This window comes from Choloepus didactylus, chromosome 5 (assembly GCF_015220235.1).
Source record: "Choloepus didactylus isolate mChoDid1 chromosome 5, mChoDid1.pri, whole genome shotgun sequence".
Lineage (NCBI taxonomy): Eukaryota > Metazoa > Chordata > Mammalia > Pilosa > Megalonychidae > Choloepus > Choloepus didactylus.
In genome coordinates, this window is record NC_051311.1 from 151,927,862 (window position 1) to 151,950,271 (window position 22,410).

General features: G+C 44.4%; 1 protein-coding gene across 1 annotated transcript in view; it reads right to left on the reverse strand.

The window, feature by feature from the left end:
* GLI3 (GLI family zinc finger 3) overlaps positions 1-22,410 on the reverse strand; it is a 274,283-nt gene that overhangs the window by 115,010 nt on the left and 136,863 nt on the right. The window contains 1 exon segment of the mRNA XM_037837138.1: positions 2,400-2,505. Coding sequence (XP_037693066.1) covers positions 2,400-2,505 — 106 coding nt within the window.

A 22,410-nucleotide genomic window follows, 5' to 3' on the forward strand; every position in this document is an offset into this window, starting at 1 on the left:
TGCCCTGCACAGAGACAAGGCCAGCGGGGGCAATGGAAGGGCACAGAGGTGTGAATCACCCCAGCTTCCCAGAGCCCAGTTCATAAACTCACTGGGTCCGCCCCTACCTTGAGCGACTTAATCCCAGGGCACTGCTAGTACCCTGCAAAGTAGAGTAGCAGTAACATTCCAACTCAGACCCTTTCAGAGACTTCTCTTGTGAGGCTCTGGATTATCCACCAGCCTTACATTATGCATCTTTCATAATTATACTTTTAGGTCGCTAGAGAACAATTTAGTCCATGGCTGCTAAAGTGCACGAAGGCTTGGATGAAAGAGCAGAAAGTGCTAAAAACTGTGGAAAATCCAGTTCAACAGTCACACCTGAAAGGCAAAACTTCAAGAGGTCTAAGCCTCTTCGCCCCAGGATTCTCCAGCCCTCATCTGCTTTGCCTTGCAGTATTCTCATCACTAGATGATCTCGTGCACATGCAGCCAACAGCACCCAGCACACAGTATGTGCTCTACAGGGGTTTGCTGGCAGCATATTCTGCCGGAGAACCAAGACACGGGGTTTTGATTGATAAAATTCAGAGTTGAATTTAATTACAGGGCAAACTTCAACAAGTCAAGTATAACACACAAACTCCATTTGCAAAAATTTCTCTCTAGCATGATTTTTGAAAGAGCGAAGAGAAGAACTCCATAGGAAGATCTGATTTAAATTAGTACATCATAGAGACTTGAGTCTGGGAAGAATTAGGCATCCCTGTCTCCAAGGACGATGCAGCCCTTGCTTGGTAGGAACTATGAGTGTGCACGTGTGTGGGGGGGGGGGGGTAGGGGAGGTTGGTCCCATCTGCACCATAAAACCTCTGTATAACGGGGTGAATTACATGTCATGTTTCAGCCTTACTTTGGAATTTCCTTCCTTTTGTATAAGGAGTTTTAAATTGGCTTCTTAGTTTTATTTGCAAGTATTTTTAGCAGGCTTTCGAACCCTGTAAATACTTACTTGTGTTCCAGAGAAATGTCGAAGAACAACTCACAAGTTTCTGCATTCTCTCTCTATAAATACCCACTTCTCCTTTAATGCTTATAGAAGTCTGCAACCCAGATTTATTACTTACCTCCAGGCAAATCTGCTCCGAAATTACAATTCAGTAATGGGAGATGGATCCAAAAAACTGTTGGTAAAATATTATATGTGTACTTGGGCATGTAGTTAGGATTGTTAATATCAATTAATTCTGCTCACAGAGGAGGACTTGTTTTAAAACAACTTCATTTTTCTTTGACATATGTGTAATTACACAGCTGTAACTAATAGCCATGGAGATGTAATCTACCATCCAAATAACCAGCACTATTCTTCAAAGTATTATTTGTACTTCCAACTTTATTGTCTCAAAATCAAGGGTGATTATCAGATATGTCTAAATGTACATATACAGGCCTTTAGCAAGGGACAGCCCCTCCCAGGGAATGGCCCCAGTTTTTCTAGGATATGACAGTTTTCCGGACAGTACTACAAAAGAATATTGTTTTAGTTTGCAAGTCTACTGTTCTTTTTTCTCCCAAATCAAGAAAGATAATAATTATTTCCACATAATTTTTTTCCTCTTTTTCTAATGTACGTTATCACCACCTTTCTCTCCTTTTATCTTTGTGTAAACCATGTTCACATTTGCCACTTTGTTTGGGTGACATTCCCATCAATCAAGTGCCTGTTGGTGTGCACAGCACAGGGGCTATGAAAATTTACCATAAAAATTTCATTACGATGCATTGTGATCCCTGGGACAGGACTTTCATGTAACAGGAATTTTAGCCTGAAAAACTTCAAACCTAAGCTGCACCAAACACATATTCCGAGTGGTAACCTTCCATTAGGGCTCTACTTTCTAATTCAGTATTTACAGCCCACAGAACACCCGTCAGCAAAATATACAGGAAATGCTTGCCAGCCGCCCAGGATAGCAGGCATTCCTTAGAAACCAGCCTGAATTTGCTTCACTGAATCCAGGAAGAGATAGGCTTGCTGTATTTCAAACTAAATCTTATACTTCCATCATATTTTCAAAGCTTGCTAGATGTGCCATTAAAAATATGTTCCGAAAACCCACTAACATAGGTCAAGGGGTGTAGATGGCCTTACGCTGAGGCCACAGCCCAGCTGCCGGGGGCCCCCCTCCGCCCCATGCTGCCCACCTCCCCCCCTCCTTTGGTGTCTGCTTCTCTCTAGCATCCCCCCCACCCCCCCACGCTTCTCTCCTTCATTTGTTGATCTTCCTTCTCTTACAGAATGCAGAATAAAAGTATAGCTTTAAATGTAAAAAAAAAAAAAAAAAAAAAGTGTTCCAAGACAAGGAAAGCCGCCATTGTGTTCCATTTCATTAACAGGGGCTCTTAATACTTACACGTGCAGTGGAGGAATAGGGGACGGTTCGTAATGGTAACGCCCTTCGTGATGTCGCGCATCGATGGGTACAGGAGGATGGAACGCGGGAAAGAGGTGAGGAGGGTCTGGAAAAGAAATAAAAGGCCAACCTCTGTGAAATGAAAACTTAGAAACCCCACTCCAATTCATGAAATACACGGCTATCCTGCCGTCATTACTCTTGCCGAATCTAGTTTAAGACTGTGGGGAACAATTAATTCTGAGCTTCCTTGAGATTTTGTAAAAGTAGGACTGAGTAAAGAACACCTGCACCTAGAAAGGAGAGCCTGAGACTGCAACTCAAATCCAGAGAGGAAAGCAAGGAAAACATGAACGGTGTATGGGAGACTGACTGGCCAGAGTGGGAGGGCTGAAGATGGGAGCCACAAAATCTACAGGAACAATATTACAATGCACTGATTGGGGAGCAGGTGCGTGTATGTGGGGGGTGGGGGTGGGGGGTGTTGTCAAGTAAATTTTTGACAAAGACATTGTAATCTAAGTATCTGCTTCACTTTTATCATGCCCATGATGCTCTTTTAAAGGAAGGTATCTTTTCCAATGTCCCTGCCAGTCTAGGAATACACACACACACACACACACACACACACACATGCAAATGCAAAATGCATGCTCACCCACCTTGCCCACAGCCTGGGTTCAATCTCCCTAGACCTGGCACAAGAGTAGCAAATCCCACAGGTTGGTCAGAGAAATACAAAACAGAGTGACTGGAAGAAATGAGCTGAGCCACTCACACTCACAGAACAGTTTAGAGCCAAACTCTGGGAATTCCTGCCAATGCGGTCCTAGCAGCCCCCTGGAACCCAGACCCCTTCCCCTTGCTGATCTCCACCAAGCATGATGTTCTGTGCTTCCTGGGTCCCTGTGCACATGTGTTATTACTTGAAATAGCACCTCTCCCCCATTTACTCCCAGTAACTTACACTGTCTCTTGCAAACCAAAATGCCTAACTCAAATCCGGAAATAAAGTGTTTGTCTTAAATATTGATTTGCCGTAAAAACTGAAGAGTTTAAATAGATTTCATAACCAGAAGCACAACTGATGCCTTGCAAATTTTTCCCCAAGTTTCAAAAAGCAAAACACAGCCATCCAAAACCTGGAGGCTGAAATTACAGCAAATATGCCAGGACTTGTTATTCAAATATTGCCATCCACATGGCACTCCTGGGAGGCTGCAGGAACCCAAAAAATCGCTACCCTCCCCAAATTTCCAGGAATTAATATTTACATCAAACTTGCTTCTAGTTATTTCTGAAAGTCTGAAGATTTTGCCTGAGCCCTGAGTGTGAAGGCAATTCCAAAAGAGTCACTCAGAACATGTTTTACGCAATCCCTGGAAGAAAGGGATTCCAAAGCTGCACATATCCCGGGGTACCAAACTAGGATGTGAATGGCACCCCGTGAAGTTGGCCAATACAGTGACCCAACTGTGCATGTTCTTAAGTTGAAGGGAGAACTGTGCGTGTGTGCGTGCTGAATTCAAGTAGTTTTAACTGTCTTCCCTACATATTTCTCAATTTTACAAATTTTCTTTAACAAACATCTTTCAGAACATAAACATGACTTAAAAAAAAAAAAAAAAACTAAGATAACTTCCCTCACTTTGAATTTTGCCCTGGCTGCCTTCCTTTGAGAGTCTAAGATTACAGTTGTGAGAAAAAATTAAATATGAGTGAAAAGCCACTAACATAGCATTGGTAGAAACTGTGGACCACCAGGTAGGTACCCAAAGCCCTAATTCCAGCAGTTTACCACCAATGGATCTAGAAACTGTGATTGGAAGAGGACTACTGTGCACACTTTATTTTTTTGTACTTCTTGTAAGATAAGAATCAGGTCCCAAACTATAAATCACATTAGTAGGAAGTTGGGGGTTAGTGTAAATCAGAGAAGAAATCATCTTGGTATTGCCATATCATTGTCACTGTGATACCATAACATACACAACAATGCTGAAAACACAACGGGTGAGAGTTTCACTAACTACCTGAAAATGTATCTTGATTCATGCATTTTATAAAGCCCATAACAAAAAAAAAAAAAATCAGTTACATTTTAAGTACACCACAAAGTACTTCATATTAAAGGATGTGGCAGTTAATTCCTTTGTAACACAAATCACCCCTTGATAAATGGTTTGAGCACTTACACTGAAAGTTTATTCAGTAATCCTGGCAAATTCAGTGTCCCACATAACTGAGTAATCCTAACAATTAAAAGCCACCCTCTCTAGAGAGCCAAAGCATCCTATTTTATTTAACCATTTTAATGAAAATTATTCTAAGATATTCTATATACAACGTTGCCTTCTTAGAACAACATAAAACTGAGTGCAGTAATGTTTTTCATTCATTTAAAGCCTGACCCATACTCAAGAAAGGTTTCCTGATTTCAAATTTTGAAACAAGCCCAAAACAGTGAGAATCAAGTTGGAGTTAAAGGTAGATGACCATGAAATATGGGGTGGTTTTTATCTTCTCCTCAGTTGAGCTGTCACCACTGATGCAAACATACTCACCTCCTGCAGACTTCTAACTTAGTACCTTTTGTCAGAGAACTAAACTGAACAGATCTGTGAGTAAATTAAGCATTCATAAAGTCTGACCTACCTTCTAAGGGCTTCTCCCACACACTATATTATATAGTGTGTTTTGAGGGACACAATGACAGTTATGCTGGAGTTGGAAGACATTTTTACTTCTTGGCTCTTGGCTGTGTTCTCCGTGATTAAATTCTCTCCACCAGATAGATATGTGGGTGTAAACTCTATCTGATTTTCTATGTGGGTGCAACTAGGAATTCTGACTAAGTATAAATCCACATTTCTTTTTCCATACACACAGGGCTCAAAATGTGGGCACTTGCTCCACATTTGATACATGCCTCATATATCCAGGAAACAGTTATCATCTTTTATGTAAGTATTTACAATGAAGTTGCACAGATTATGTGCAAAGGGGTAACGTCCAACCAGTTGATACTAGAAAATCAAGAGTGTACCCAAGCAGTATAAAATCTCTCCCCCATGGAAGCCCTTTTTCCCATCTTAAAAAGCATCACCATGTTTTCATCTTCAACAAATTATTCTGGTAAGATTTTAACTCTCTCTCTCTCCCTCTCCCTCCTTCTTTAAGAATGAAAGAGAAAATGATCAAGCACTGAAAAAATATTTGAGAGGAAAATACAAAATGCATTACCAAGACCTTTAGTCATCATTTCTCACAGTGTTGAATCTATAGTGTTTTGTGAGTTTGAAAGTTATAGCCGGCAAAGTACGCTGTGATGCATTTTGTAACACTTTTTACACAAAGTGTTTATTTAGGCCCCAAGGAAGTTTATGAATTCTGCACTCTGGAATTAGGTTTAAAGAAGAGAAAATTAATAGACATGATCTGATTTGTCCAAAGACACCTGTTTTCAGTTTTTAAGTGTGTTACTGTTTCTATTTGTTTCCCCCTTGATTTAGCTTAAAATGACATCTCCTGGACTGCTGAGGTTTGCATGAACAATTACACCTTGTGTCGGATATTCATGGAAATCACAACTTTCAAGCCACTTTCCGGGAAAATATGACCAAATACCACCCTTCCAGTTCAGGACCTGCTTGGTCACAGCTTAACGGGATAAGCAAAGACTAAAATGGAAGATGAACAGCTCCTTTTACATAGGTGGCATCATATGACATTTATCTTAGCACATTTCTTAAAAAAGAAAAAAATACGCTTCTGCATCCTCACGCGTAGAGTACTTCCCCTGCAACTTGGCTTGTCGTTCCAACGTGGAAGATCAGCAGCACATTCCATCACGGCCCAAGAAGCTGTCCAAGAAAACCCACATGACAAGAACAGGCTCGTGTCGTCAACAGCCACCATAATTATCCACCTCACGGTTTATTATTTACACATGAGCAGCGCAGCTGCAGCATGTCATAACTCAAGAGTATGGGTAATAAGTTACTGCACCGCAGCCATCTCCTGTTCTGGCCCTTGACAAAATACCACATGATGACTTTTCCAAAGTCAGGCTAAAACTGCTGAAGCAGAAGGAAGTGCCACTAAACCTGGCTACCTCCTATTTATCATGCAATTTCCTGACTGATGGCTCCAGAAACCAGCTGCTAAGTGCTGTGTACTCTACTGTCAGCAAACTAACGGGCTAAATGGAAGACAGGGAGAATAATGTACAGAACCGGTGGAATCAATTTTACTGAGGGAATTAAAATTCTACCAGGTGGGGCGGGTCTATGGAGCAGTGGTAAGCAGTCAACTGTACAAGCTTATGGTTGCAAAAATGATTTATTACATGCTTGTGAGAGGCATGACTATTGTACCAAAGTCCTCTTACGCTAAGGGACGAAGAGTGCGTATCATCAGAGATACGAGGAGTGCGTATCATCTGAGGCTCGAATGGAATAGTCCTTAAGCCCTATAATATATGTAATTAGTTTGACACATGTTTAAATTGAAATGCATAGCAAAAATATTTGGGCTGGGTACAGTTGTCAGTATTCAATTTCACACTGGCTGTCATAATGCTGAGCATTAAGGGTCTCATTAGAAATGATAGACATTGATTTTTAGGTCTTTTCACAACAGCCTGGGTTGATCATAAAACCTGTAGCCAGAGAATAACCGAGGAAGACGTTGAGATTTATCTTCTGTTGCATCCTTCTCCCAAGAAATAGTTTTCGTGTCCTAGGGCTAAAGGACCTCTTGGATGTCATCCTGGGAAACTGTCTTTTGAGGTCTAAAATTTACATACAAAAATTGTAGATTAAGAAAGAGAGATCAAAGTCAGCTGGGTGAGTGCCCCGAAGGAATAATTCGCCAAATGATACTTGAGTGGCCTGAAATGTGCCCAGAAAACAGGCACACAGGATCCAGGAGGGTAAACTGTGACTGCAGAGCACAGCAGCTCTCAGGGCTTTTTTAAAAACAGAAGCCATCTGCACATTGACTTTGGAAGTTATTCTAGACCAGAAAGAGAGATTATTTTTCCTCTCATTTGGGTTGGCCTTGACTGTAGGAATGCCCAGTGTCCTCAAACCCACTTAATCGCCTGCTATCAGTAGAAATATCACTGAAAACCATATGTGAGAGCCTGAGTGCAATGTCCATTAGGCTAAACCAAAAAACCATACAGCTTCTGCAAAATGATGAGTCTCAAGAGGGAGAGAGAGACCATGCTGTCAGGGACATAGCTCCAATGAGACGGTAGCAAGGCTGCCCAGGCTCACCCCTGCCTTCTCCCCTCTTGGGGCATCTCTGGCCATCGCTGTGTGTGGACAGGACCCTTTCCAGGGCTCCAGCAGCACAAGGGGGACATTGCCATTTGGACTCACTCCCAGACCCAGACTGACTCATACAGCTTGTCATTCCTGCCTACGGACAACATGGCGTCAGGAGGAGACGTTGGGGCTCTCTGATGACACCCTCATGCACATGTTGGATGTCTAGGGCAACAAGCCTCTAGCAAGGCAGTCACTGGCACTCTGGGTCTGCTCTGAGCAAGACGGAAGGAGCATCGCCCTTCGGGGACCAGCCACGGACATGCCAGGCATTCCCATGGAATGCCCATGAAGCACTGGAATATCAGGAATCTCCTTTCTGATCGTATATGCATGTGGTGTGGTTTGGAGAGCTGTTAGTGTGGATTACCTTTTTTGGGTGAGTCTCAATGATGATATGCAAGTTTTAAGAGAATACAGTTCTAGAATATTCTAGAAATCTTGCAGATTGCTGCACTGAAAAACTAATTATTTTGTCACTTGACACTGCAGCAGGAGCCTTAACTTGGAGAGCTGATGCTGTGGCAGTGATCCACAAACTACTGCCCACGGGCCGGTTTTTGTAAATAAAGTTTTATTGGCACACCACATTCACTTGATTATGTATTGTTTGTGGCTGCTGTCACAATACAGAGGCAGAGTGGACTAGGTGAAACAGAGAACTCATGGGCCACAAAAGCCTAACGTGTTTAACATTATGGTCCTTTATAGAAAAAGTCTGCTGAACCTCAGGACAGAGTACCACAATAAAATAATTCTCAGAAATTTTTACATTGCAGAGAAACCAACTCTTTAAAATTTATGGATGTGTATTTTTGAAGGATAACACTATATATGCAAAATATCTGTATGTCAACTTTCTTTCTATGCCAACTTGTGTGACTTAAAAAAATATCTTTATAGTATGTGTCCATTCTAATACTTAGAAAAGAGAGTCATCCGCTGATTTTAGCAAAATATATAAGTAGATAAATTCTAATATAAATAATAGATTAAATGTATCATAAATAACAGCAATAATCACTTAATATTTGCACATTTAAGTTAGCTTAAGAGTGAAATAAATCATGCACAAAGTTAAACAGAATGTCCACCTCGAGAAATATTTTGAAGTCATTGGAAAACCAATGGTGTTCTTACGAGTGTGCTGCTTGACAATTTTGAAGCAATTAAGAGATGAGTGAAACACATAATCATTTTGCTCAGAATCAGACCAGGAAGAAGAATAGGTTAATTCACTCTTCCTTTTAATCTCTACCAACACCCCATTTGTAGCTTCCATCAATCCAACAACTAGTGCTCTCTCAAGGTTTGCCCCTAACAGAAATTAATAACAACAATTAATCACAAGCACAAGTACAGGTACAATTCACTGAATACTTTAAATGTGTGTCAGGCGCAGTGCTAAGCCTTTTAGATTCATTACCTCATTTCTCTCTCCCTATGACCCTGAGAAGCAGATACTATTATCAGCCCATTCTTATGGGGGAGGAAACTGGTCAAGCACTTTGTCCAATGTAGCACCTGAGACAGTAGTGGAGCCAGATGTCTGACTCCAAAGCCAGGGCTCCAATTCTTACTGACAGTATCAGAGTCTGGGCTCTTTCTGATGTCTTACCTAAACTGCACTACCCAGACTGACACCCCTAAAGCCCAGACTGGACCTCATTCCTTCCTTCTCCCCAGATCTGTGGTGGCTCAGCACAGCCTTCCCAGTCCAGCCCAAGCTCCACCATGGCATCCAAAGACCAGCCCAGAGTTTCTGTCCCTTGGGCAGCCATTCATTTGTACCACTCAGGTTGTCCCCGCAGCCAGATGCTCCCTTTCTTATCCAAGCCAAGCTCTCTTTTTAAGAACCAGTGCAAACACCACCTCCTGGTCAAGGCTTCCTTGAGTCACGCAGATAACTTGCCCTATCCTCCTTCCTCCATATCTCAGGTTGCCTGGGACCACATGGTAATGCCCTTGGAACTCCAACTGCACCCTCATTGCATCCCCACCATCTCACTCCCACTAGACATGAAGCTCTCTGACGGCCCTTGTGTTCCGTACTCCGCACACTGCCTCACACAAGGCAGACACTCAGTACATGGTACTGAATACTGAGCTGTGGAACCACGGAGACTTTTCCATTCTGGTCCAAGGCAGCATGGTGACATGCCCCTGCCCTCATTCCTGTCTCATCAGAACCGTCTGCTTCCCCTCCCAGGCTCTCTGCTGCAGGAGGGCAGATAACTCACATTTATCCTTACCTACCCAGTAGGAACTCAATAAACATTTGACATAAGGAAGGAGGACAGGAGGAAAGAAACTGAAGCCATGCAATGGCAGCTGCGTTCCTGTGCACTGCAAGACTTTGTCTATCTAACTGGACTCCACCAACAGGCAAAACCAAGGGAGCTCAAAGAGCCGGCTCCCTTTTCTTTGGAATTCTCCCCATGAGGTTTTCATCTGCTCAGAGTATGCCTGGGGCCAACTCCAGGCAGAGACCTGCATGCCCCGAGCCAAACTTCAGTGCTCTGAAATCCATCCTTAGATGTGAGAGGCCCTGTAAATCTGCCTGCTGCCTGCCGGGACGTGAGTAACTTCCTGTGGGCATGGTGGGGTGCCCACACCCCTTGAACTAGCTGACGCAGCCCCCCAGCACCCATTCCCACCTTGCTCCGCCCCTAAGACAAAGCAGATGAAGGCGGGTGCTCGGCAGTAACATCTCTATGCTGGGACTTTTCCAAAACCTTGAATGGTCCTTTCCCACGAAGGAATGTTTGATGCACCAACGAATTCGGGATACTTGAGCAGGCTGCTAATGCCCATATGGAAAAAGCTCTTTGACACAAGAGGTTGGAGGTCAAAAGTTTAAAAGCTAGTGACAGAAATGACAGGGGCCCCTTCACCTCCACTCCCCTCTTTTTTGTCAATAACATCAAAGGCCTGGTCTGTTCTTAATGCTATTATTGTTACGCCTTCAGAATCCACTGAAATTCCAGAATGTTTATTGCACACTGGGAGCATTAAGAGGCTCCACTGTCTTGTCCCTTAAACCCTGAGTTCTCACTGTCCACGAAGCATCGCTGTTAGCGAGAGCACACAAAGGTTTTAAGCAAGGGGTTTAAGTGCTTCTCTAACCATGATTGTAAAATAATAAAGCAGATGAAGTGGTTTGCTTTCAAGGATGATCAAGGAAATCAGGGAGAAGAGAGAGAAGCCCCCATTGCTTAGGAGTAAAAAGCCCCTTTGCATTTCTTGACTCATGAGAATCCAAGTACCAGAACTTCCCCCCATTTTTCTTATAGTTCTCCTTTCCCTGCAATCCTATATTTTCTTCTATTGCATGACTTTTATACATGGCCTGAGGACTGTGGTTACAAGAGCATATACCAAGCATTTCCATTTGAGGGATTCTGAAATATCTTTCTGCTTAAGAACGGTGCTCTAACAGCCAGCTAGGCTGCACCTAGAATTTCCCACCATTAACAGATGAATTAACCAAAGCTTGAGCCCTCCTCTAGTACATTAACAAAGTTGAATTTATCAAATTATTAGACCAGTAGCATGGACTCAGAAAAGATGATATTTAAAGAAAAAAAAAAAAAAAAAAAAAAAAAAAAAAAAAAAAAAAAAAAAACCATTAAAGTATGCCACAACGTCACACACCTAAGCTACTTACCTCTCCAACGTTCTTGGAATGTGAGGCCAACCTGGCCATGCCACCAGGCAGCACTTTAGTGACCAAGGTTGATTCCCCACAAAGGTGCATGCTGGACAGAAGAGAACACCTCCTCAAGCCGCCCACCCAGCCTACTGCTGCACCATCCACATTTCTGGATGTGCAGACACGAAGCTGCACAGCTGCCTGCATGTTGGTTCAGAACTCCTGCAAGCCCTCCTTCCCATGGTTCATGTCTGCGAGTCCCTGTTTGGTTGGCCATTCTTCCTCTCCATCTTACCTGGTGTCCTATCTTGACTCTTAGCTTAATTCCCTCTTGGAATGCTGAATAAATTTCAGACTATCTCTGATTCATGAAGATCTTGGGACACCTGCTTCCACAGTAAATGCCCTTGGATTCTAACTATACCACAGGCAAGAGGCAACTCACCCTGTATCCCAGCTTCTGATATGACACCCTGCCAAGCCCAAAGAAGACAAAGGACTCTCATTTCCCATGTTTCCCCTCCTTGTTTCCTCTCCATGAGTCAAACTTCTCAGAAGTATCCAAGAGGGATTATGATTGCTAAAATTCTGCTTCAGGATTGGGTCCCTGATAGACCTGGGGGTGTCCACAGTCTTCTGGTCAATTTAGCTGGGCACTCGTGGGGACACTCATTCCTGCAGAGGCCAATGGCCATGAGACTACTTTCATTGAGTAGGGAGCAGCCATGTACCCCAGAAAAGGCCAGTTTCTTTCAATCCATTCCTAAGGGTGAGATCTTTTGATTAGGCCCCAGGAGAAGCAAGCAAGATCCCACAGAAACTGAAAGAGTCAAAACCTGAAAACAACAAAATCCGGGAGAGAAGGATCAGCAGATACTGGCCACATACCTTCCCAGGTGACAGAGGAATCCTGGAAGCCATCAGCCTTTCTTCAGAGAAGGTATCGTCCTGTTGATGCCTTAATTGAGACATTTTCATGGCCTTTAACTAAATTAGTGAATTAATAAATCCCCATTGTAAAAGCCAATCTATTTCTGGTATGTTGCATTCCGGCAGCTTTAGCAAACCAGAAACCTGTGGACATGGCCATGAGGCTTGAATTCTTCTGCCCACTCACCCTGCTGACACCAGGATCACTTCCTCTGCCCCTGCAGTGATCCTTGACAGGTACGTTGCCTCAGAGGGGAACTTGACTGACTGATTCCTCCTGAGACCCTCCACAATGTGCACTGGACTTGGCTGCTTGTTACCTTCTCTAAAAAGGCCCAGGCTCTTCCCACACAAGAGAAAATGGGAACTTTACATGGTCTCTATATGATCTCTTTCTGGGTTCTCTCTTCCCTCTCCTAAAAGGACCCCTGGTTTCTAGACTACCTGCTTGGGGCGCAGTCTTTACGGACTACACTTAGTAAGTGTCTAATCTCAATGATGTCAATTTGCTCCCAGAGGCCCCTAAGGACAGAGAACATGGTCTACAGGGAATTCTTGAGCTGGTACCTACATGTGGGTCCATACCTACAGCCCAGGGACTACAGCCTCAGTGTATGAATACCCGCTTCTCCTGGGTAACTGGGCACGATGGTCCCACAACTGTTTTCTCAATGAGCTTCTGCTTCTCAGAGTGGAGTCTAGACACAGTTCAAGAGAGCAAGGCTACTTCTCACGCTTCCTGGCTGTTTTTCTTACAAGTGTTAATACAGTCTTGCTGATAACATGATATCCTCACTACATTTAAAACAAAGCATGGATCTGCTAACTGATACTATGCAATAGACCAAACTGATGGTGATCCACTGTCCACCTTGGAGCCAATATACGTTTGCATAAAACGTTATTACCATCTCACTACAAAGCCTTTAAGAAGCCATCCTTCTGTCTCAGTGTCCCCTTTTCCAAATTCAGGATAATACCAAACACCCATCACCTACGGTGGATACAGGCTATGGTCCTTGTAAGACAATACTTGGCAGCACACCTTTCCCAGGGCAAATCATCTAGTCTCCATTTGCTCAATGGCAGCTGAAAATGCATCCCCTTTGAAATCATGTTTTATGGATTATCATAAAAATCAATGAAAGTAACCAAAATAATAATAACATAGATTTTCCATCCATAAAATAGGGCCAATAATGCCCACCCTCATTTATTCCACAAAGGTGTTCTAAGGGGTCAAGTGACAAAGGTGAAGAGTAAAGATGGTCACACACTCTGAAGTACTCACAATTGGGGTGTTGTTGTTACTTTCTAATTCCTTCCCCCTTAATCCAGACATCTCAGTTAACACTGACAGCCAGCATCTTTACATGGGTATTTTCAATAACTCTTCTGATTGCTCAACCCATGCTTCTCGCTTGCACTGGTGCCTTCGCTGATCATGAGGTATGGGAAGGAGTCTCTATATCTTAGTCTCCAAGTAAGTTCTGTGGCCAGAACCTAAGTCTGTCCTGTGAATTTCAGAGTCCCCATGCATTGTCCTCGGCTTAACCCTCAGGGGAGGGGAAAAAAACACTACAGCCTCAGCTGCATTTAATTAATAAACAGCTACCATTTACCCCACGTTCGCTATGTGCCAAGGGCTACTGGAAACACTTTCCATATATATTTTATTGCCACCATGTAACAACTCAAATACTGATGTCCCTCCCTATTTTACAAATTCAGAAACAAACAGGCAGTAGAGAAGTGAAGAAGTTAAAGCCAAGGTCACTCGTAGGAACTGACAAGGCTTGGCCTTGAATCCAGAGCAACCTGACTGCCAAGCCCATAAGCTACCAGCCAGGATGGCTTCAAGGGAGTGAAAAATACGCTGTTGTCTAAGCCCCACCCCAGGGAGAGCCTCACATTTTCATTTTGCACTGGGCTCTGCAAATTAAGTAGCAGGTCCTAGCTACGGAAAACCTTCCCCTCACTTCCAACCTTGACTGTTTCACCCTTTCCAGCAACAAAAGCTGTAAACCACTTGTCAAGGAGGCACCTACTTATTCACATCCCACTCGAGGCCTGAGGCCCTAAGGTAGGGAGAGGGCCAGCCCGTCTTCATGGGAGACCTGGGGAGCCCACTTCGGCCGTGCATCCTTTGATCCAGTCGCCCCGGTAGCTCAGGTTCCTCTCCTCTAGGGAGCAGACCCAACAACCTCCTTGTGGCTCTCCCTACCTGCAAGCAAGGGCCTTTGCTACCGCTAACAAAGTCACCCTGCCATCGGGCCGCCTTCCTGAGCACTAATTGGGCTTGTTTTAATCAAGACTGAATGAACCAGAAGTCCCTCTACACATAAATAAATCACAATTACTAACTGCTAGAATCGGGCCCAGGCTCTCCTACCCTCGTGGCCGCTGCAGAGGATTTCCCAGGCCAGCCCAGGCTATCACAAAAGCCCCAGACGCAGGCTCCGGCAATATCCGCTCACTCGGCTGGGTTTATTATTTAAACAGTTCCTTAACGACTCTTCCCCGAGGTGAGAGAGGCCAAACTGTTTTCCTTCCCTTCACAAAGCAGATATGCATGGCTTATTTGAACGTCTCAGACGTTTACTTTAGTCGCCTGGCTAAATACCTCTACCACAGAGTCAAACAAACAGCTCACTTCATTAGAAAGGCAAACAATTTAGCAAGAGAATACCAGCACTTGAGGGGGACCGAGCTGGGCAGAGAATCCCTCTGCCCCCCGGCCTTGTCCTCACCCCCAGGCAGCGGCCGAGCGGAACTCCACTTCAAAAGCCTTTTCACAAATACTTCACACATTCACTTGTAATTAACAGATAACCCTGAAGAGATTATCTGCCAACAGCCCCCCCCCAGAGGATTATCCACACTGCCAGCTCCGGGAAAGGCACACCTTTTCTCCTAAAAATGCCAACTGCTCAAGTCATCAGGGAAAACAACAAAGTGAGCAGCTACCCCCAGTTTAAAACGGCGAGGCAACATCTCATTGAAATTATGTCCCTGTTAGCAATAGCTGCAAGTTGTGCCTGGGAATATTTCATGGGCAGAAGCAGCAAGCAGAGGCATGGATAGAAATTCCAGACAGGGACCAAGGAGTCACCATGGCCAGCTGGAATGCAAAAGCTGCAGTGTATGCTCAGGATTCCAGCTCCGGAGCTGGATGGACTCAAAGCTTTTCCCATCAGAGACTGGGGGCACGCTAAATAAACTCGGGGACGGGTCATGGGCGGTGAGATTACGTGCTTCCCGGGCAGCAGCCAGAGACCGCGCATCAGTGGTCAGCAGCACACTGAAGCCTGAAGCCATCTGTCGGCAGCAGGCAGGCCCTGATGTGCGGCTCCAGCCAGGCAGTCGCCTGCTCGCCCTTGACCTCGGAACCCCTTAGGACAAGAGACAAAGGCTGCACCTGTGACCAGCTTCCTACAAGCCTTTGTACATCGGGACCTCATGGGGACGGGCCTGGCAAGCTCCTTAGGTGATCCAATAGAAACTGCATGCCACCTACTCATTCAGGACACAGGAAACCATTCTGAGCCCATATTTTAAAAGCAGAAGGGCTCCATTCTTTTTTTTTTTATTTAAGAACACACATACATACCCACTGCCACCACCCCACACATACAGACACAAATTACAATAGGTAGACAGTAACATGCAACAAAAATGGGTGGGCGGTGCAGGTGTTCCGAATGCTGCTGAATTTGGGGGTTCACCCCATGCTGCGGTGGTGCTGGACAGGGTCAGATTAAGCAATTCTAGTACTCATGGCTCTTAAGAATTTGGTAAACCTCGAATGCCAACTGCAATAAATCACACATGTCTCTATTAGAACTATAAATCACTCGTGAAATTTAATACTGTCATGAAGTGTAATTAAATAGTAATGTAATAAATCTACAAAAGGAAAAAAAAAACAATAATGTGGAATCTTAAGACTAAGGGAAGCACTGAATATGAATTTTTGTGCCAGTGGGATCCAGGGAGTAAAAATCCAGGACGACAATCCCAAATAAACTCAGAACTGAGAACTAGACATATGCCCTGTTCAATGCAGAAAAAGCACACCAACAATTTACTTTAGTTTTCTGCATTTTATCCTAGTAAGGAAAACAGAGAGGAAAGACTGAAAAGTAAAGGAGACAAGGAATAACAGGTGTCCAAGAGGTGCCTCTGGAGTTAAAGGAAGTTTTTACAAAGAAATTGCCATAGTTTTTATAATGTTCATACTTTCTTTGTTCTGCCTTTTAAAAAACCACTTCATTGATAAGCAATTGTTCTGAGTTCTTCAACTGGTCTTTACTTGAAAATTTTAGACAGGAAAAACAGAACCAGGTATTATTTTCTGGGACGCTGCCCTATCACCTTTGGACTTAGTAGGTGGTTGTTAAATGCACGAATAAGTAAAACTCAATTCACTCTACAAACGTAACCAGCACTACCAGGCTCCGTGCCCTGTGCTGGGAGCTGCAGATACATAGTCTAAAATGTAATCATGGCGCCCAGGAGCTCATAGCCTAACAGGGAAGGGAATCATACAGACCGGTGTGTAAGAAAAGTATGAACAAATTCACCAGCTGGAGCATCCCCTGGGTCAAAGGATGGCAAACAAGCGCGAAGTGGGTGGGAGAGCAAGCAGAGGGGGAAAGAGGGTCAGAGGAACATCCTCACCTTGGGGAAAAGTCTTGTTCCAAAAGATGAATGGGTATATGGAGAAAGGGCACTGAAGATGGAGAACAAGTCACGCACAAAGGCAGGAGGGCCCAAAGTGGCAGGGTGTGTGCAGGGACCCACAAGCTGTTCAGTATTGCTCTGGAGCAGCGGTCACCTGGGGAGCTTGTTAAAAGGCAGATGGCCGGCCCCAGCCCTGGAGTTTCTGAGACTGCGAGTCCTGGGTGGGGCCTGAGAATGTGCATGTCGAACAAGTTTCCAACAGGCCCTGCTGATGCTGTTGGTGAGGGGTGTGAGGTGGGGTGGGGGGGTGGTCCACGCTGTATTCTACAGGAGCCTGGAAAAAATGATTCCACACCATCTGTAACAGTGACTTTTTAAATATAATCTCAAAACTGTAAGCCAGCAGGAAATTGTAAAGTAGCCTTAAAATGTAACCTTCAAAACTGGAAGCAGGCTATAATGGAAGCTCTTATTCTCACAAAGGAGCAATACATAAATATAAAGTCTGCACCCAGATTTGAATAAGAATTCATCTATAGTCCCCAGACCTCCCAGACAGGAATAAAGCCTTTTCATCTATCTCCCTGGACCCCAGGGGGCACCCTTCACAGGTGTCACCTGGTTCCTAAAGAAATGGGAAATGGCTGGATTGCTGGGGTTCCGCAAACCTCTGTTATGTGTTAACTAAAATGATTGTCTCTCTTTGTTAATTGGGTTTAGCTAATTAAAGAATCCCCAAACCTCCCAGATATAGATAAGCCTTTCATCTATCACTCTTGTTGCATGTTAATTAAATGCTTATCTCTCTTTGTCTCTGAACCTGCATAAAAGCCAATTGAAAAATCACTTGGGGGAGGCTGATTTGAGTCCTCCACCCCCACCCCCATCTTCCCGCTGGTGTAAATAAACCCCTTTTCCCTCTTCAGCCTGGTTTGGTGTGACTTCTATTGGCCGCAACGAGTGACAAACCCAGATTTGGGAAGTGCCCCTTCTGCACATGGAGTTTCTTATAATCCATGCTAGAAACCTTGGAGGGTTTTAAGCAGGAGGCTGAAATGATCAGACATGCATTTTGGAAATATTACTTTGGTAGGAATGTGGAGAACGGGTTGCAGTGGGATAAAATGAAGGTGGTTAGTAAGAGATGGAAAGGGTCAAAAGTCAAGGCAGGGGCAGCAGGAATGGAAATGAAGGAAGTGGTGGAGAAGGAGGGGTCTTGTGGGAGACCAACACTCAAGGGACAGGAAGCACAGCAGGGTAAGGAGGCAATACCAGAGAGGCAGGTGAAGCAGCAGAAAGTTGTGCCAGAGAAGAAGGAGAGGAAGAGGGGGTCTGGGAAGGTGTCCCAGCACCTGCATGGGAGCCACGGGGAAGATGAAACCACGGTCGGTGGTAGAGCAGGGGAAACTGGGGAAGTAAAGACTGGACGGCTGGCCCAGAAGAGACAAGAGGATGGCAGCCAGAGAAGGAAGGGACAGGGAAGAGTTTGGTGTGGGTGTTTTGTTGTTGTTTAAGGATGGGAGATGTGAGCATGTTCCAAGCAGAGAGACGGCACCAGTCGCAGCCCGGGTTTGAAGACAGAGTCGGAAAGGAGAACAGAGATGGGGTCAGGTTTCCTAGGATCCAGAACAGGAGGAAGCATTAGCCCGGGTTCATTCCCCAGGAAATGAGAGGGAAGGAAGAACGGAAGGGGATGGTTCTAGAGTGTCGAGTATAGGACCCAATCTCTTCTGACCCCTCTAGGGCAGGAAAAACGAGAAATGCCTAATCTGGTGCCATTACTGAGTTAGGGGAGGCTCTTTTAAACTTGAGGCAATGATTTTTTTTTTAATTCGGTTTTATTGAGATATATTCACACACCATACAATCATCCATGGTGTACAATCAACTGTCCACAGTACCATCATATAGTTGTACATTCATCACCCCAATCTATTTTTGAACATTTTCCTTACACCAGAAAAAATAAGAATAAGAATAAAAAATAAAAGCAAAAAAGGACACCCAAATCATACCCCATCCCACCCTATTTTTCATTTAGTTTTTGTCCAATTTTTCTACCCATCCATCCATACACTGGATAAAGGAAGTGTGATCCATAAGGCTTTCACAATCACACTGTCACCTCTTGTACGCTACATAGTTATATACAGTCATCTTCAAGAGTCAAGGCTACTAGGTTGCAGTTTGATAGTTTCAGGTATTTACTTCTAGCTATTCTAATGCATTAAAACCTAAAAAGGATTATCTATATAGTGCATAAGAATGTCCACCAGAGTGACCTCTCGACTCCATTTGAAATCTCTCAGACACTGAAACTATTTCGTTTCATCTCACATCCCCCTTTTGGTCAAGAAGATGTTCTCAATCCCACGATGTTGGGTCCATATTCATCCCTGGGGGTCATATCCTGCGTTGCCAGGGAGATTTACACCCCTGGAGTTAGGTCCCACACAGTGGGGAGGGCAGTGAGTTCACCTGCTGAGTTGGCTTAGCTAGAGAGAGAGGACCACATCTGAGCAACAAAGAGGTACTCAGGGGGAGACTCTTAGATGCAATTATAAGCAGGTTTAGAGGCCATGATTTCAAAATTAAAAATTAAAAAGCAGGGGAGCAGGCCTTTTAGGAGTTTCTGCCTGAAGGATATATCCAGCATGGTCACAGCCCCTCCTTTCCAACTGGCCAGTCCAGCTGAAATCAGCAAGCAGCTTGTGTCCCAGGGCCCCTCAAGATGCCTGACTCTCCGTTCTACCTCCCTTCACCCCTGGGGACCAGGCTGAGGAGCCAGGACCCTCTCTGCCTAGGAAGAAAGGAGGAAGAGATTCCAGAACCCAGGCCAGAATGGTGGAAAGAAAGCAGGAAGGGGACCGAGAAATCTACAGTTGAAATCAGCCATTAGACCAATTCCAGCCATGAGATGTCCCCAAATCATAAGTTGTCTCAAAAGCTCTTGCCTAAGAGTTGAACATTAACTTACAGGAGGCTCAGCAGTGGGCCCAGGGGGCTGAGGTTTGCACCCTGGGAGTGGGGCAAAGGCTGGAGTGCAAGGTCACGTCCTGCCTTGAGGAAGCCGAGCAGCAGCTGCAGCTGCCCGAGACCAGTCGAGGGGCCTTTGAATAAAAGCTGTGGTCAATTTCACCCCCTTCACGTCCTGGACCTGGTCTCTTTTATTTATGGCCTTGTACTGAGCATGCTGTGGGCAATCAGAGGGAGCAGGAGGAGGAGAGGGACGGAAGACAGGCAGAGGCAAAAGAGTTAACAGGCAACAGCTTTTAAAGTGTAAAGCGTTTCAGAAACAGCAAATGCACGGGCACTCCCTGCTGCTTTTATTGCTTTCGCTCAACAGCTGGAGAAAACGTTTGATCAAAATATTTGTATTATTGTGTTTAAGTGAAATGACATATGACAGCTCATTATCCCAAGCTCAGAATTCCAACAGCATCTGTCACAGGCACCCTGTTAAGAGACAGTCCCCACTATAAGACGGAGAGGCATGGGGTGGAAGTGGGGAGACAGAAAGCAGGAGGCGGCAGATTCCCGGACATTTTCAGCCTTGCAGGGGATCCCCAAGGCTCTTAAGAAACAGGGGGCCGCTGCTGGAGGGGGATGCGGGAGAGGCCCAGGAGACACTCCAGAGAGGGCCCCGCCCCTGAGCATCTGCAGCCTCCTCTCCCTCCGGCCTTTGCCAGGAGCACAGAGAACCATCCCAGCTCCCATTTCCCAGGAAATGGCCAGACGCTCCCCTCTTAGACTTTACTTGGCAAGTTTATTTGGCAAGCTGTATTTATTGATGTATTTTAACAAAATATTTCTCCCAAGCCTTCTGCCTCCAGGCAGATTTGAAGGGAGGGGGAAAAAAATGATGTTTTAGAAATTATAGTGTCATTTTCTCTTTTCTGAAGTGGGTGATGACATGATTGCTCAGAACGTTGCCTTTAGGACCCTAAGTTCCCTCCATGATGATGTTTGAATTTCTCAGTTCTGCTCCTGCAGTGAGCTTATAGAATACTCTTAGTGGAACCACATTGAACAGATGGACCATGCGTTCTAGGCTCCACAAACAAAGGAAGGGAAGGAAAATATTTACTGAGTGCTTTCTAGGTGCTCAGCACAGTTCCAAGAACTTCATTTACTTTATAGAATTCCCACAGCCCACGAAGCACACAATATTATCTCCTCTTTATAGATAGGGAAATTCATGCTCAAGGAAGTTAAATAATATGCCCAAAGCCTCAGTGGAAGAGTAAGGTTCTAAACCCAGAGCCTCAGAGCATGAAAACAATTTTTCCCACTGATCCAGAAAGAAATGAAACCCATGAAGAAGTGTAATGACATCCATCAGAAAGTTTGTGCCCCTCCTCATCATCCACTTAACCAAATTCATATTCTTGGACAAATAAAAAGTCCTTCATTTCTCCTGCTTTCTCTGTGTGAGATACTAAAAAGAGATCTGTACTACTAGCAAATAATGCTCTAAATTTTAGCCCCAATTAAGCATTTATAGATTAACACTTTTGGAATCCTCTCTCTTGAAAGTTCTAAGTCTCGGTTTCCAAGCCTGCAGAATCAGGGTGGTGATCCATTCCTGGTGCTGTACCGAAGCAAGATGCGGCAAACAGCTCTGGGATGCCCACTGGGAATAACAGTACGAACTATTTCATTTCTCTGGACATCCAATTTCTCAAGGATAAAACCTGCCATACCCACCCCACAAGGTCATTTCAGGAATCAAAACCAAAATGATATAATGCATATAAAAGTACTCTATAAATGGAAAGTGCTGTATGAATTTAAGATGTCTTCCATAGTATCCTTTGGAAATATCACGATGCCTTGTTTTAGCAGTGCTTCTTACATACAAAAAATTTTAAATGTCCCTAATTCTCTAATGGGTCAGGTTGCTCATCTAACCCAAGAAAAACCTGAAATTAACAGTGTGCCAAAGATGAGGCCAGTACAGGATTCTCTTTATCCTGCTTGGCTACAGAGGAGACATCACAAATGTCACAACTCAATTCCTATTCAGTGTGGTCACGTGTTGATGGAGGGGACGAAGGGGGCAATACCTGTGGATGATTCTAGGACCCTAGCCTTGGGCTATCCATGAAAATGATTTGCTACAGCCATTCATTCAGGAACACAATTGCTTCCGAGGGCAGCTCTATCCCTTCTCCCTCCCCTGTGCTAAGGAAAGGGTAGTGGTGTCAGGGAACACGATCTCCAGAGGCCAAGAGACTTCAGGCTCCACCAGCATCCATATCAATATGCCCAAATAAGGAATCCCTGGGCCGCGCCATGTTTAGAGAAACCAGTTGCTGTATCAATTTTTTAAAAATGTAGTAACTAGACAGGCTAGATTAGCATAGAGCCAACAATTCAGAGTAGAAAGTACAAATACAAGCCACAATTTTGC